The following is a 17884-nucleotide window of genomic DNA, read 5'->3' as shown; positions in this document are numbered from 1 at the left end:
TAATTGTACACTAATTTCAGCTTAGCCAACCATTATCAGCTAAATCAATGTATAAGAAGTATCGTATCTTCAGAGTAATTGATTGTCAGAAGTTTGTTGGTAGATATTAATAATCACAGTATGGGGCGTTGCTCAGATTTTTATGGGAGGTGGTGAAATGTAGGTATAAACAATTGATTACTATTTGTCTCTGTTCTCATATATAAATATTAACCGTTATTTATTCCTTATTTATATGTCAACATCATCCGATACCTGTCATGAAAGTCAGGAAATGTTCTGCCAAAGGTCAGGGAAAGTCAGGGAGAAGTCGGGGAAATAGATTTCTTCAGATCAGTAGGAACCTTGTATAGGTCATAGTTTTATGCAGTTCGAGAAACTTTGGCTGATGGAAAACGAACAAGTGCTCTATGATATATTATTTTCATTTCAGATGGACTTAAACAAACCAAGCTGAACTTCAAGGCGAAGGATAAAGATGACAGTCCGAAAAAGAAAAAGAAACCTTGGGAGGATGATGATATGAGTGACGACATATTATCTGATGCTTCTGTAGCATCAAACGTCTCTTTGAATGTGAAGGTTGCTCCACGCGAGAAGACATCACGAAGAGCTGCAGGTAAGTGATGTAATATCTGTGTCACCGTTCATTTTTCTAATGTATACTCAGTTTATTAAAAGAATTTAATTAATTCAGCCTTCTAGAAATCTTGATTGAAAGCTTGTGTTTGAATGCATATTTACTAGAGAATCGTGTAAATTGCATAACTATCCACGAGTACACGATTGAAGTAGAAGGGGTGTCCGAAAATAAGTTTACCCTAGAAAAGTGAAGAGCAATGGGGAAAAGAAGACAGCGGTTGCACGCGCAACACACCCAGACACAAGTGGGTATCGTTCGCCCGCGATCCTGCAAATGGCGCCGTCGTAACGCCTGCGCAAAGAAGAGACGAGTCTTTCAGTCTGAGCCTGGTAGCTATGGAGAGAAGGCGCGTTTTGACGTCCTGGTCAAAAGAGGAAGTGCGAGTGGTTGTCCAGGCGATTCGGAACAAGCAGCCTGGCCTTCTTACATTTGATGTTCTGGTTTTGGATGATAATGCGAGACCACATTCAGCGACAGCAACGTAAAACCATATTGCAACTCTTAAGTGGGAACGCCTTGCCTATCCGTCATACAGTCCTGATTTTGTACACGGTGACTTCTATTTGTTTCCGGCTTTAAAGAAGACTCGGCGGCAGGCGCTTTGGAAGCAATGCGGATAAGTCACAGAAGCTGTTCGACGGTTTTCCCGTGTGCAGAGCCCTGAATTTGTCCTGGAAATGTTTTTGAAATTTATAAACCGGTGTGACAAATGTCCCAATGTACGTGGTACTTGTGTGGAAAAATAAAGGTACGTCTGATCTTTAATGTCATATGCTATTTTCAGTCTTTCATCCCCACCTTTGTCCTCAGTCGCCTGGGGAAACTTATTTTAGGACTTTCCCTTGTATAATGAAAAGTACTTCCAGTTACTTGTATATATATATTGCTTATGCTAATGGTAAAACTGCCGACGCTTGGCAAGCGTACGACCCTTTGGCGCGGGATCCGATTTCAATTTCTGGTGGGAAATCATGTGGTTCGGATTCTATGTTAAACTGTAGTCCCATTTTACATAGCCTTGGTGCTGAAGGGAACGCTAAACTGCAAATCAACAAAATATTATGGCCGTATTGGGTGGTTTTCGGAAACCGATTTGTAAGTGGTTTTCGTCTACTACATAATAGTGGATAAGAATGTTCTGTAATTTACATCCAGGGTAAGTTCGAGGGTGCTTTGCAGAAGCAACATTGGTTTATAAATAGCTTGCTACTTAATTAAATGAAACTTCACTTGAATACTCCTAGAACGTTTCTATTTCAAGTGTGCCCCTTCTGGCGCTGCTGTCGATATATTTTCCCGTATCTCCTTCGAAAGAAGAGGGACAAGTTGTTGTGGCCGAAGTCTTTCAGTAGTTGATTGCGGACAACATTGCCACAATGAATTCTTTCACGGACTTCGGTACTCACCGTCTTGTTAGCCTTCTAAATAGCCTACAATCTTCACTCTTCAAGACCAAACGACTGAATGACAAATTAGCAACACAGCAAAAGTTACTCGCTTCTTTCCCCAAAGCAAAGGGAGGGTTTCCTCCGTAAGAGGGCAGGGCCGAAGTGTCTTTCACTTATTTTCCGAGGGCACACTTGAAACAGAAAGGCTCTAGTACATAACTGCTCTTTTTTACTTTACTTTTCTTTTTACTACAAGAATGAAAATAGGGAAAATTATTTTATTTTATAATACGCTAACATGAACATTGAAAGCGGACAAATATGTAGAATGTTGTTTGGTTTATATCTGACCGATTTTCAAAGTGTACTAATTTTATGAAAAACCGTCTCTCTACCACCAGTTGTGTTCATTTTATTATACCAGCAGAATATGAACTGTCGACCGACATCGAAATTTCCACTGCAACAAGCTACGTTGGAGCATAGGTGTAGGATTTCTGTCCCATTCGTCCCTGGAGTTTATTCATAGGCCAGCGAAGCGATGTTGTAAAAGTCCTTTTTACAATCCAAATAAGCTAATACGAAATGAAGAAAATCATAGTCATGAAAGGGAATACTACTGATTCTCATTTCCTGCTTCATGTCATAAAACCCGAGAATATGAGTGTGCGTTTTGTCCATTTTGAATTCACACATGGTTCTTGGTGGCTCTGCAGCACTTACCGTCACATTTTATCCACCTTGCACCTTCAACTTTTCCTCGTAAAGGTATCCGGCGGTGCCTTTGCTATTGTTGTCATGGAATGTAATTGTCCAAATGTCACCAATGTGCGTGAGATAATATGACAACTGTCTTCCATTTAAATCCACCTTAAAGTATCTTTCGTGTGGTTTTCGGTATTTTGTCTTACGTTCAGCAGTGTAGCGCAGGAAGAGATAGTGAACTCTCAAATGTTGTGGCTGTTAGTGGACTGCGGTAGATTTAATCTTTTTGTCATGTCAACGTTTATGTGGTGGATTCTGCTCGCTTGCTAGTTGACAAATTCCACGAAGTACCGCAGGCAGCATTTCTGCATTGACCGTATTTGTTTTTGGTTGGCCGCGATATCTTTAACTGTGCCCACTCCGGTGGTTATTTGTTCAGCTTACGAGAAATGTATGTGGAAAAGAACTGTTGTGTCCTTTCCAATAACGACCCATATTTGGCGGCATTTTACGAGTACTAACATAGTACTTCGAAAACTGAGATACCATACTTACAACCAGGTCGGTTTCTGGTGCAACTACACAGGTGGCAGCACCATTGCCAAATCGGTCGAAAATAAACCGAACAATTCTCTGTGTATATGTACCTTATATCTTAAATTACTTTTAATTTATATGAGGCAATGAGGAGAGAAGACATCGAGATTAAGCCAAATTATGCATTGTTTTGCCATTCAACAAGAAGAGTTTTTGTTTTGTTTACGTTCTACAGTATAGAAACTGTATGTTCGAAAGATGATGATTATACATTACATATTCTTTCGGTTCTGTACTTGTTCCAGTGACAATTGACTATTATAGAGAGTCTTTACCTTAATAGTTTTTTTTTCTTTCTTTTCATCTTCTATAGGCTTGAATTTCTAATTAGTAGTAATCTCCATACCTAATATTATTTTTCTATTTCTCTGTAGTATTACTATGGGATGAGTTTAGATTTAAAGTCACTTCCATTAGGGAATAAATGTAAACCTGAGAAATCCATTCAAGAATAATCTAGAACTACAACAGCATTCATCCAATCATCCAACTAGTCTTCAGTTATGTATGTATATATGTAACCTGGAAGCTTTTTTTTTTTCTTCTCAGAATGTAGTTTCTAAATGAAATAAGACTTGCGTAACCTCATGACTCGAGCGTTCATGAATTAGTTCGCATAATCGTAGATCTAAACCCATCTGGAAGTACAGTGTCACGGACTCAAATAGCAGGCTTTCCAATGCTCATATATTTCCTATTTTTCCTATATATTTGCGTCTCTTCCTATAAACTGCTATATTTTAACGAAGCCTCCTCTATTTTTGTAGCATTGCTAGTCCCACCTGTCAAAATAACGTAAGGAAATAAGGTGTGGATGGTTGAAGGGCCTTTTGTCTCCACGGTAGAGTGGTTGAATGGAGACTTCTGTGTTTCGTCCTTTCCTGCTTATTGTTTAAAGAAAATTAAACCGTAATTAGCACTTTTATTGTTATATATATTTCCTTAGATGCACTAAATTCTGTGTGCAATTGTGTATTTAGCTACTTAACAAACAAACTCTTCGTATCATGTAGTTTGATTTTTTTTTTTTTTTTTAAATGAATTTTGTACTGATTTTTACCTAGGTACAACTTACGTATATTATTTAAAATAAGAATTAACATAGAAATGATAGGATCTTGCAAGTGATGAATATACGAGTATTCACATTAGTCGTGTACTTACAAACACCGGTTTTTTAAGCAGATCCTTTTTACACTTTCCTTGTGGTCGTTGCTTAGTACTGGTGAGCTACATACGAAAACACTAAGATATTCGTATAAAATTTTGCGGCAAGATAATTACCCATTTAGTTACATTTAGAGTAGAACGTATGTTCATATAACAATTGGTGTAAGTTTCATATGATTTTTTTAAATTTCTACCTATTGGATAATTGAAATGTTCCTTTTTCATAGCTTCACGAACCTCCTATATTTTTTCATCGTGATTTCCTGTATTTTTTCTCATGAGCATTGGAATGCCTGAAATAGGAGTAGTGTCTTTATGTGTTTGTTTCTTTGGAGTTTAACGTAGAATTGAAGTGCTCCCATCGAATATAGGGCGTGGGTCGTTTTAGGCGAGAACGCTAATCATTTCTGTCACGAGACACTATTGATACATCCTGTTTTTCATAAGCTCTGATTGAACAAGAGCGTAAATCAGAAATCCTTAGTAAAATTATAGTTAACTCCTTAACGACAATATTATTTTAACCTTTTCTCCTTTTTTTTTTTTTTTTTTTTAATTGTTTGGATGTAGAGTAAGACATTCCAATTATATTTTCATAGACCTTTACCATTGTAAGAAAAGAAGGGTAAAAGAAGTATTGATTTTAATCCTGATTTATCTCGTACCAAAAAGAAACCGTTAGTTTCATGAAATACCAGTACTAAAACCATACTTTGTGATAAATAATTATGTATACAGTAATCATGAAAACGCCCTAATGTTGGCCGAAGGGTGGCCGACTTTCTGAAAATAACGGGTTATCCGGAATGGAATTAAAAAAGAATAAGTACGAGTGTTTCCTCGAAAAATACATTACTGTACTTGTATGTATTGGTTGTTTGATAATATAACAGAGAATAAACTGCCCAATTACCCTTAAACGAAAGTATGTACTTTATGAAGCTATAGAGCCTTTAATATACATGAAAATGAAAATTAATGAATATACACTGTACAGTCATTTACCTGATAAGATAAACCTCAGAAAAATACCCAGCAATAACCTTGAACTGGTCTGCGTGCGAGGTTTTTTTGCCCTGCCAGGATGTGGCCGGGTTATCGAGTGCCGAGCTTTAGGGACTTTACTGTAACATGTAGTTAAATTATAATTAAATGTGTCTGAAAATTCTCTCGTAACACCATTCATTTACATAATCCCATTTTCTGCGATGCATAGTTAAAAGGGGGACGATTTTTTACTATACAGAATGAAGTATTAACTTTACGGTATGAATATCAAGTTTAGCGAAGATATATTAGCAACGAAATACATCTCTTGAGCACACTACACACAGGCAAGACCAGTAGACGCCTCTTTTCGTGTTAGGTAAAAAAATTAACCAAAAATTACTGCAACGATGAAGTAGCTCGGGGGGAAAGTAATTGTAGGACTAGAATTTCAGCTGTTTAGCTGATGAAATAGTTACGGGTATTTGCCTGTAGAGGTTGAGAGACACAAGATACGTATACGTTACTTTAAGTCAATTGTATTGTTAAGTTACAATACAGATTAAGTTGTATTGTTAAGTTACAAGATAAGGTATTTAGTTTATTATATCTGTTCTAGCTGCCAAAGTGAAGTTTACTTACGACTCTGAAAGCGAAGAAAGTGATGGTGAATTAGAACTGCATGATAACGAAATAGAAGAGGAATTCAAACCTGCAGCATTAGAGGATGACGAAAGGTAAATATATATCTAGGTAAAAATAACTACTCTGTTCTCTTACGCGATTCTCATCTGGTGTTCTCAAGATCCATTTATCTTTCTTACCAATTTTCGGCGGGATTACACTTTTTATGCACGTTGTTTGATTTATAATTCTTTTCTTCCTAGTTTTCGTGTGACAATTCATTTCCCAAAGTTTTTTTTATGTTTCTGAACACCCTGGATTAAATACTGTCGTGTTGGAGTTAAGAGAATATGTTAATTTTACATGATAAAAAAAAAAAATCATTAACATTAGTATACGGATAAATATTTGAACTACTATAGATAAAATATTTCATAATTTACGTACACAACAGCTATACAGACGAAGAGATGGACCACATTTTAGTTATTCTTTGTTTATTGTTAACATTTTAGCTTTTTTTAAATTAAATATAGCTAATTCAAATGATGAACCAAAGCTCAATTATTCGCTTTGCAGAACTAGATTAGTTCGAACGTTACTTAGTTGATACCCTAACCCAGGGCTCGAAAAATTCCGAACGTCAAACCGCCATGTCGACTGGAAATGTGAGGCTGTTGTGTAGATGATTTAAGGCTAAAACCTGTAATTCTATGTATCAGAGTGGTGGTGGTTTATTATGGCGCTTGGTTTTCAGAACTGACATCTAAGTGAGACGAAAAACTTTTGATCAGATGCCATAACCACATTGATGGCATATTTTTTCGTAACTCCAGCACGTCCTTAAGTATGATTCTGCATATTTTATATCAACATTTCTCAGACTGTAGTCCGCGAACTACTGATGTTTCTCGAAGTTTGCCCCTCTGGTGCTTTTAGACTAAACATTAATCATAAAAGAATAGAAAATATAAAATTCAAGTTGATTGGGTATCAGGCACTACTTTTGAAAATCCACATAGGTATAGATGCTTCACTTTAATTAGATAAAGATTTTGGAAATTCTAATAGCTTATATAGATTAGTCATCATCATCATCATCATCATAAGTATTCTGACATTATTAGCAGGTCACTTGCCGCAGCTGAGAAGCTTCCATGCTCCATGGTCCTCCACTAACCTCTTCGTCTTCACGTATAATCTTTCTGCTTTTATATTAAGTCTCCTTCGCTCCCTCCCTCTCTTTCCAGTTACCATACCCTTTAGAACGTCCCTCATGATAAAGTTCTTTCTTAGCTAATGTCCCAGCCAGTTACTCTTCTCAATAATATCTAAGAGTGTTCTTCTCTCCCCCACTATATCTGACGCCCTCTTGTTCGTTTTCCTCTCGACCCAACTAATTCTTTCCATTCTTCTCCACACCCATATTTCGAAAGCTTCTTGTCGTTTTTTGTCACTTTATACATTAGTGGTGAGTACACACACAAAAAAATCGATTTTTTTTAGAAAAAAATCAAAACCGATTTTTGAAAACTTAAAAATAAAAAAAAAACTTGTTTTTTGAAATTAGCAAAACTGATTTCGGTGAAAAACCGAAATTTCTGTTCTACAAATTGTTGGAATTAATGTAGGTATAAAGCTTGGGTAAAAAACGCTTGTCAATTAGGTACTTTACTAGGTGTTGTGAAGGAAAGTAGTGTGTGCAAATAAGATGTAGATTTATGATGAGTGTTTCAAGTGGATTTTAAGACAAGATATCGATTTATGATGTACGTATATGCAAATAATAAAAAGTGAGATGATAATTAGATTATATTAATGAAGAGAAGCTACATTGAAGAAGAATAAGGTATTATGTGATAAGTCTATTGTACAATCCGCGGCAAAAAACCTGCAACATGAGCATATAAGTTTATTGTGAAATGACGCAGTCTTTTGCTCCAAAATAAGTGTGCACGGGAGGAGGCCGAGGTTTATCCTGCCGTGATTCGTTCCACTTAGACTTTATGTTCATTCCCTGTGCTGTTAGGCTTAGTTTCACAATAAACTTACATCCTCATGTTGCAGGTTTTTTGCCGCGGATTGTACAAGAAAGAGTGCAGATGGTACAGATTGATAATAAGAGGATTTGATGGTAAAGTAATAGAGTTGACATTGCTTAAGATAGCTTTTGGTTAAGAGATCTTTCTGCTCGGCAGAAACTTAAAAATAATAAAATAATAAAACACATACACAGAATTTAGTAACACAAACCAGTTTTCGGTTTTTATAAAAATTGGTTTTGCCCACCCCTAATATAGATGTATTATTGTTGATAGCCTTCAGTTAGATTAAAAGTACTTTTCTGTTAATACTAATATAAAATGAAGGAAATTTTAAGAAATACAGTTTAAAAATACGTATGAGTATACTAATATGTGCTCACAACATTTAGGAAAAGCTTCTGAAATGGACAAGACTTGTCGTTCATAAGACATTCTAATAAGTGTAATCCCATTTGAAAAAAAGTTTAAAATCGTTGCCTTAGATTATTGGTAAACTGAACCTAGAATAATTGTTAGCTGCTAAGTGGATCTTTGGTATACAAATATGAAATAAAGGTTAAGTCACAACAAAATACTGAAGCACTTACAGAGGATGTCAGTTCTCTTGTCTGGTTATTTTAGTTTCGTCACTGCTCGCAAATTTTCACTATATATTGCACATAGTATTCCGATTATATATATAATATACTTACCAATCTAATTTAAACTCCTTAACATACCAGATTGCAATTTAGCATATTCATGTGGCATTGGATACCTTGCACCTTCAGATCAGCTTAAATGCGACGTGAAATGGAAGCAAGTGAAATATTATAACATTTCACATGCATTACATCGGCTCAGTTCTGTGAGAAAATAGACCCGAAAATCTGCGAGGAATTCGTCTCGCCAAAACGGACAACAGATCTTATGGTTCGCGGATTAGGCAGACCAGGGGAAGTGTTAACTTGATCCTGATGTGCTCCAAATCACATCGCAACAGTTCGAGCTCTGTAAATGGACGAGTTATCATCCTATAATATGGCGTCATTGCTCAGAGACATCTGGATAATAGGATGCAGATGGTCTAAAATGGCTACATAATCACGGACAATAACACCACCGATGAGCATCATTCTGGGATTCATTTAAAATCAGGATATTTCATAAAGCCGCCGCCATGTTTCACAGTTGGGCAGTGCAGATTATACGCTTATTCAGACGTCCACTACACAAACACCGGCCGTGGTTTGAAATATGGCGAACGATAGCTCATCCGATCCTACCACGCGTTTTCAGTCATCAGAAATCCATGTTGCATGTTCACGGCAGCATGAGCGTCATGCTAAAGCGTTATGCTCCCTTAACAGCAGTTTCACCTGTGTAACCCGACCCTGTATTACTATGTAACTCAGGGGGCTCAGCAATAGAGCGTTCACCTCTGGTACCTAGAGTCTTTAATTTGATCCCAGTTTGCACCAAGTGAGCTTTGTGGTGGGCAAACACCGTGTACACGGGTTTTCTCGTTTCATCCCACTTTCTTCATTCCACCATTTCATACATTTCTCATCATGACCATCTCCTTAGCCTAGCCGACATAATCGCGGGACGTGAAACTTAAAAGGTTTCATTTCATTTTTCCATGTGTAACTCGTGGAGGACTGTGGTTGTTGACACGCTGTAGGAGCTACTATTTGTGTTCCTTTGTCATTTACACCACAGTTCTGAATGACAATCCGCTTTAATGCTTGTCAGGACCTGTCACTGAGGGTTTTCTTCCGGATACTGTCTTCGCCGATATGGTTTTCCCATGAGTTTTATAGCCTATCATCACCTGGAACACTGTCTCTCGCTACACACACAACACACGTGTCGCTTTCGTCACCGAGCGTCAACAATCGACCCTATTTGAAAATAAGGAAGGTCACTATTACCGTCTACTCAGTTCATTGATACTGCCGTGACACTACTTCTCACGTAATAGAGAGTAAGTATAATTCCAAGTATTCTTTTCTCTCATATATACATAGTCCGTCAAAAGAATTTGTACACATTGTATTTGCATGTTGTTTCCGAAGTTAAAATATTATTACAAAATGTAGTATGGTATTTTCTGAATAGACGTCTATACTTTTATGACGTATAGTAATGAAACGAAGTGGTCAATGCTTGTCAAAATCAATTTTAAAGTACCTTTCTAATTTGAAAACGTTGCGAAAGGTCAATGCTAGTGCAGTTGTGAGCTCGAAACTGAATCTCCTGCATACTTCTCAGCATGTATATCAGATTTAACACATCTGGATTTTCACCTTTGGAGGACCTGGAAGGATGTGTATCGGAGAAAAACGCTTGTCTTTGTGATATGTGTCTGGACGTCAACGGCAACTGCTTTGAGTATCTTCAGTAACTACAGGAAGAGGAATCTTCTATTGTGCTTCATTGTAATCTGTATTAAGCTTGTGATGTGTAATTGAGTTTAACAGGTAATATAGTTTCCTTCTTGAAAGTATATATATATATTTGACAAGTCTATATAAGCCGGGATAAGCTGTCACTTACGGTATAGTATTATTATTATTATTATTATTATTATTATTATTATTATTATTATTATTATTATTATTATTATCATTATTTTTCTGTATATGCCGCATTCCATTCTATATTTAATTTTTATAACCAGTTTTAGGACTCCCAAAAAGTCTGATGCACTTGAAGTGAGTGATACGGACAGCGAATTCGAGTTCAAGAGTAAAAGGAAAGCCGCTTCTGATTCAGATGACGATTACGCAGCGTCGAAGAAGTCAAAGAAGAAGAAAGAAAAGAAAACTACTCAAGAAGGTAAGGGAAATCTTAAGATTATTTACCTTTCTAGTAGAAAAGTGTTTTTTTTTTTTTTTTTTTTTTCATGCTATTCGATCTTACAACATAATTGAACTTGTTGCCAACATTTTTGTTCAGTTCCTAAATGCTTGTATTCATTGTTTATTTTAGATATAGAACATCATTTGTGTTGCTTTGTATTTGTAACTTGCGATCAATATGACTTCGTGGTTTGGTAATCAGTTTTATTTTAAGGTTTTCTAAGTTCGTTATTTTAAATATTAATTTCTCGACTATAGAATGTTTTGGCATTTGTGGGGTCAAATTGACACCACCATAAAACCTGCTTTGGAAAGTTGGCAGACGTTGTTGCGTTCTACAGGGTGCCCGGAAAGTCGCGCAGCCCGAACATCGGAGCATAAACATTTTTGAACTATAAAAGCCAATGAAGTTAAAGTGCCACACCGGAGACGAATACGCTGTTAAATAAACTATTTGCAATTCAATAGAGGATGTCATTGCTAGACGTTAAGTAGACCTTTTTTAATGATTGTAAGGTTCTTGTTTGTTTTTAACGGTCTATTCGTAGGATAGCTGGCGGCCAGGCACATGTATTAACAATGTCGTTGCTATAATGCTGGAAAACACGTGTGTCTTTATGGCACGCTATTATCATGGCCGTGGGATGTCTGCACTTGGTGTGTCAATGTGTTCTTGTTTTAGAACGCTACATTCCCATGCAGCATGTCCATTAAGATTTTCATTCGTCCAGAAGCAATGCTAGATATATCTTCAGTTGGCATTTTTTACGTTTCTCTTTTTTTTTTTTTTTTTTTTTTTTTTTTTTTTTTTTTTTTTTAAATCCTATGTTTCTGACATTTGTCAGGTCCAATGTGAAAGCTCCTCCACTTGATGGTTTATACCTCAAAAATATCTACACAGACAGACTTTTCCTGGGTGACAGCTTTATCGCATTGATGATTCAAAAGTTCTGTTGCTCCAACTTACGAGTTGCGCGACTTTTTGAACACCATGTAGTTGTCAAAATATGACGATGTAGGCATGCTTGCTGATTTGGCACTCTCATCTCACACATTTCTTTTAAGTGCGTGACATCAACCATCTGTATTGTGAAGACTATGCTGTAACATTGCAAATACTCATATCCCAAAGAAATGTTAAAGCTACCTTAAAATTTTAGTTAAGTTTTTAGGGATAATCCTTATTGTAATGACTGTATAGGGTGGACATAAAATCTCTCTCTGAAACAAAGATTAATAACAAGAAGACAAAGAATGATAGAAGCATCCGGTCTGAAAACATCACTTGTATGGTACTTCAAGATTTTGCCACAGCCTGTGCTGCCACCTACTGCAGCTGACCGCAGCGCGACAGTTATGTGTTTAGAAACGGCGTTAGCACAGAAGACAGCGAAGTGTGTGGTGTGGTATTATAAAACAAAATCTCCCGCCAGAGTTCAACGAATATTCAGGAGAGAGTATGGACAGCATCAACCAGATGTTAAGAGCATAAATGAATGGTATGGGCGGGGCTCCTCCACACTGGACTACTGATGTTCATTTCTCGATGAAATTTTTTTTGACCGATGGACGGAGAGAGATGGCCCAATGCCATTTCCCCCACGATCTTCAGACATAACCTCCCTTTACTTCTTCCTGTGGGGTTATGTTAAAGACAGGGTTTAAGCAACATCTGTCTGTGGTATTGCAACACTCAAACAGGATAAGGGACGCAGTAGACAAAGTGACTCCTGAAATGTTGAGTAACACATGGATGGAAATTGAATATCGCTTGGATGTCTCCAGAGCAACTAATGGAGCACACGTGGAAATTCTCCAGGTTAAAAGAGGAAAAAAAAAAGAGTTTTCTTATTATTTGCCGCAAACCACATGCTGTCATTCTTAATTTTCTTATGAATGTTTATCATCAGAGAGAGACTTTGTCTACCCTGTATTCTCGCAGTTATTCGTGCAACTGAAATAGTTTACATTCTCTAAGCCTTTTAATTTCAACTTTTGCGTATGTTGTTTATTAAAACACTTAACTTCTTCGAAGTGACATATATAATTAAATGTAATTGTTCTGTTTTCAGACATCCCACTTGTTTTCATTTTTTATAGTGTAAATATTCCAACAATTATTTCGTTCTCTTTATGTCTATAAAACAAGTTGCAAGGCGGTACAGAATTCGTACCAATAAATTAAACACAATTTGGAATCTCCTATCCAGTCTCATCTATCGTTAGAGCCAAAATTATTTCCAATCCTTTTAAAACCAACAGGCTTCTACTTGGACATTGAGTTAAGCAAATAATCAGTGTATATAATATTTTACAAGAAGGTTATGATGCATAAGTAGAAAGATCGTACTGTGCTGGTTAGGTATTATAAAATTAATATCACACACCACCTTCCAGCATTTTTTTATTATTAGTTTTATGTAATTATTTTGAATTTTTAATTACATAATTTCCGTAACCAAATATTACGGAGTTCCAGTATTTTACTAATGGATGCTATGGGATACATATTTATAAATTGAAATTACCAACCTTATATCCGTGAAAAAAAAAAAAAATACTCTTTTTAGTTAGACGATTACAGTCGTCTTCTTGCTTGCTGTGTCTCTGTGTGTGAATTTGAAATGACGTTTTGTAAGAACACGTGTACAAGTGCTTCATAATTTTACGTCTGTCATAAATCATTTTTCATCTACGTTTCCAAAATAACGTTCTTTTTGAGACAGTCAAGGATAGGAAGATACACAATGAGTAGTGTAGCAGTTAGAAAATTATTGAAGAAAGTAGCAGAAATTACTGAAATTATTTAATTAAAAACTTGTACACGGATACGTCAGTAATTTCAACATAGCTTCAGGTTTATGATAACTAATTCGATCACTGGGTAGGAGCACATATTGAACGCACCGGAGAAATTATTGTGAGTTGTTCAGAAGTGTTATGTGTCGACTTGCAGGGAAGAGAATTGTGTGTATGTGTGGGTGGTTATATGGATCTGAAAAATTACATCCTTTTGAGAGAACTAATTTCTCCTTTCCGACTTACAGTGTATGATAATACGTTTCCGTATGTCAAAGAAAGTGATCAATACTGTTGAATCGCAACTAAACGTGCTCTCCTACTGTTGCTGTGCCCTTTTTAACTCCTTACCGCATGCTGTGCCATATATGGCACATACCCTTTTTTCACTTTAGCTTTTGTGTGATTTATCAAAGGCACCAAATGACTGTTTTGTCCTGTGTGTGAGATATTGACTTGTATGAATAAGAGATTGATGTCATCTGGCATGTTCTTCGTGAGTTGTAAGTGTGTCATATATGACACTTACTTATTTCTCGTCGGAATTAAGTGAAAAATCTAAAATTCAAGTTTTAATTCATTTTTCAAGTTCCCATATGAGGATTTCCAATACTGATTATTTTGTTTCGCTAAAAGAAAACAATCATGCAGAAAGGGGTTAATACTCGGAGGCTCGGCCATACCGCTGACGTGTGCAAAAAGTGCGTTCTTTGTGCAGCATGAAGATCCAATGTCTCAAAGAACAATTACAAAGGCAGTACAACGTTCCGCCGAGACCGTAAAACACGTAAACACTCAAGGTTTCCATATAGTACAGAAGAATAAGGTTTATGTTCTCCGTCCCTCATTTATCATGGAAAGACGAACAGTCGAAATTCATGCAAATGCGATCTTCTGGGTCTAAATTAGTAGTGTATCTGTTGGAATGTGATAAAGATAGGGCTGTCTTCTATCAGCCCTCAGTCCTGTGATTCCAGAGGTCGCTTTCACAGCATGTGGATTTGCGAAAAATTTTCCACACGGCCTTATGGTTGTTGGTGATTACTGTTGTAATAAAGAACTTACGTTCGCAGAGTGAGTGGAAAGACTAAAATCAATTGAACTTATTATCATACAAATATTTTCGAGCCACTATACCGCCAGAATATTTTATCACTATATGGCAGTAATGCATCTTGCGTATTCGTTCACCAGGATGATACGTTCAGTCATACGGGAAAGTAAACGGTGACGTACATGAAGATACGAGGAGGGGGGAAGAGGGGTAGAAAAGTTTCTGGCCTCGGAGTGAAAACATGACGCCAGGTACACATTGGTGCCATTTTATTCAACATAGTTGCCTTGTGAGTTGACACACTTAAAACAACGATCCTGCCACAGTTTTATCCCATGATGATAAAACATTTTGTTTTCTGCTGCAAACCATGCCTCTGCAGCTGCTATGACGTCATTAGGGTCTCTAAATTCAGTTCCTTTTAGGTGCATCTTAAGTTTAGGGAAAAGATAATAATTTGAGAGGCCAGATCCGGAGAATAAGGAAGATGTCAATGATGTCGAACTTCAGTTCACACAGTTTCTGCATTTGCGATGGCTACTTTTTGGCAAAGAGCATTCTCTTGGAAGAAGGCGATGTGTTTGGACAGTTTTTCTAGCCTTTTTTCCTTCAATATAGTATGCATTTTTCCAGCAGGTTCACATATCTTTCAGCATTGAATGTAGTGCCTTTTTTTCAAATATTCGCTCAGTATTACCTTTTCACAATTTCAAAAAATCGCACCAATCACTTTCCCAGCGTATTTTTCACTGCGACAGTTTTTCGGCCTTCGTGACCCACTATGTTACCACTGCATAGACTGAGTTTTGGTCTTGGGATTACACACATGTACTGTAATTGCGTTTCATCAGCAGTAACAATTTGTTTACTAAAGTAGGAAGCACTTACTGAAAAACGGCACAACACACTGTATGCACAGTCTCATCTCGTCCGCTTCTCATCAGCTGTGAGGAGTTTTTGCACCCGTTTTGCCCACAATTTTTTCATACCAAGTTCATGCGCGATACAATGCACATGCTCCACACTAATCCCTACAGTGTCTGCAATACTTTGGAAGACCAGTTCGCCTCTCTGCAAAGTTCGTGTCGTGCACAAGATCCACAGTCATTACTGTTTTGTGTTTTCCACACCTCTCTTCATCTTCGGTGCTTCTCCTGCCCCTCCTGAACCCTGCTAGCCACGATTTCACTGTGCTATATGAGGGACAGTCATTGACCATTGTCTGTATCAATTTATCAAAAATTTCCTTCGCTCCCAGATTCTTTGAGAAGAGGTATTGGTGAGTGCTCTTTTCACATAAAAGTCACAATGTGTTCCTTCATTTTACTTCGAACCTACAACAAAAGGGAGGTATTTGTATTTTTTTCCCCGCAAAACATCCTCTAAAATATAGTTACATAAGTATTTTGAAATATGAGTTCATGTACTGTGTTAGGCCAGAAACTTACCTAACCCTCCTCGTGTAATGAAACAGAAATTCGTACGATCCCATTTAGAGGCATTCCTGTGAAATCTCGTAATAAATTCCTAATGGATTTTCGTTTATTTGTGCGTTGTTGAAAGAAGCGAGATCTCTTCAGTGGCAACTGAGATACAGCGATATTAGCTACATAGACAGGGCTTGCACATCGAGCACATCACCTGGTGGCATCGTGGTATTTCTTAAGCTGGTAAAGGTGCCAAATTCGTTATCATAAACCTGAAATAATCATCTGTATTTCGCGAGAGCCAAGGTTGTAGATAACTGAATTTCATGGAAGAAATAAGTTGAAATATTTTTATAAATTATGGTATCCATTTATAAACAATAACATTTTAAGGTTTTTCACTAGCACTCTTATTTTTTTAAATGTTTGTCAATAAAGTAAGGAAAATCAAAAATATCAGTATATTAGGTACAAAATACTGTTAAATAAAGTAAGTACTGTGCCCAAGACGTTCTTACTGTCAGAAATCAATCCGCGTAGTGCTTGACGTCACAGTTGTCGAACACTCTGCACTTTGAAATATTTTGAAAGCAAATATTAGTTTATTTATCCCTTTGCGTTCCAGTGAGATCCATAGGGATGTCATGAAAACGTATCCTTTATTAAGGGCCATATTAATCCCGGAGATGATGAATTTTTTTAGTGGATGCAAGGCACGACAGCACCTTGAGAGCACCCAGCATTTGACAGCACCTTACTGACAGAAAAGACAAAACATTGTTTTCTCAGTAGACGACAGCCATGTGTTTGTTTTGACAATCAACAATTGGCAATACATGTGTTCAATTACGACACACATGTCTTTGTTCTGACGATAACTAATTGGCAACTCCGATATCGTATTTCGAGATCGGGGAAAAAGGAAAGAGAAAATAACTTTGTGTTTGATCTCAGGTCAATGTTGCCAACCTGAAGCAGTATAAAATCCATTTAGAACATTAAAATTTCCCTTTTTCAGTCCAAATGTTCCACAATGCAAATATATATATATTAAATCAGTAATGTGAATGCTATCCTCGCGCTTGTACAATAACTATGCCCTATATAACGGTCTAGACCAGCCCTGTCCAACGCGGTGCCCGCGGGCGCCATGCGCCCGCCAAGCATTTTCCTTGCGCCCTCTGAAATCGAACTAAAATACGCAATTTTTTTTTGTTTTCAACATTAGATATTCTTTTATTTCTGTTATTTCATTTCGAAACTAGTAACTTGCACTTCTGGCTGTTCTGAACTCTGGGAAAAAAACATCCAACAAAATCGAAGAAATAGTTTCACAACATTAATTTGAACATTTGTTACTTTACACTTGGATAAGGCTACCGCTACGCTATGACAACCGCGGTAGTTCGCGTGCCTGCTGCTGGCGGCGCTGTCTGTCTTTACCCGATCGTCTTTTGTCATATCGCGCCTTGAAAAATTTCCATTGTGAGGATAGACTCGCTCTCTCTTGGGGAATATTTTTGGTGTGAACTCGTGTGTATTGCGAAAATTTGCAACTGTACTCGTGACTCCTTTTTTTCAGTGCTTTATTTGCCATGGCCA

The 17884-nt window shown here is 37.0% G+C and overlaps 1 protein-coding gene across 3 annotated transcripts in view; it reads left to right on the top strand.

Annotated features, from left to right (window-relative positions):
* Top2 (DNA topoisomerase 2) overlaps positions 1–17884 on the top strand; it is a 144651-nt gene that overhangs the window by 114322 nt on the left and 12445 nt on the right. For all 3 annotated transcript variants that reach the window (XM_081746017.1, XM_081746018.1, XM_081746016.1), the window contains exons 23-25: positions 434–619; positions 6110–6227; positions 10822–10979. In XM_081746017.1, coding sequence (XP_081602143.1) covers positions 434–619; positions 6110–6227; positions 10822–10979 — 462 coding nt within the window. The remainder of the gene's footprint in view (positions 1–433; positions 620–6109; positions 6228–10821; positions 10980–17884) is intronic.

The sequence above is a fragment of the Thermobia domestica genome, chromosome 18 (assembly GCF_964235325.1).
Source record: "Thermobia domestica chromosome 18, izTheDome1.hap1.1, whole genome shotgun sequence".
NCBI lineage: Eukaryota > Metazoa > Arthropoda > Insecta > Zygentoma > Lepismatidae > Thermobia > Thermobia domestica.
This window is presented reverse-complemented; position numbering and strand designations above follow the sequence as displayed.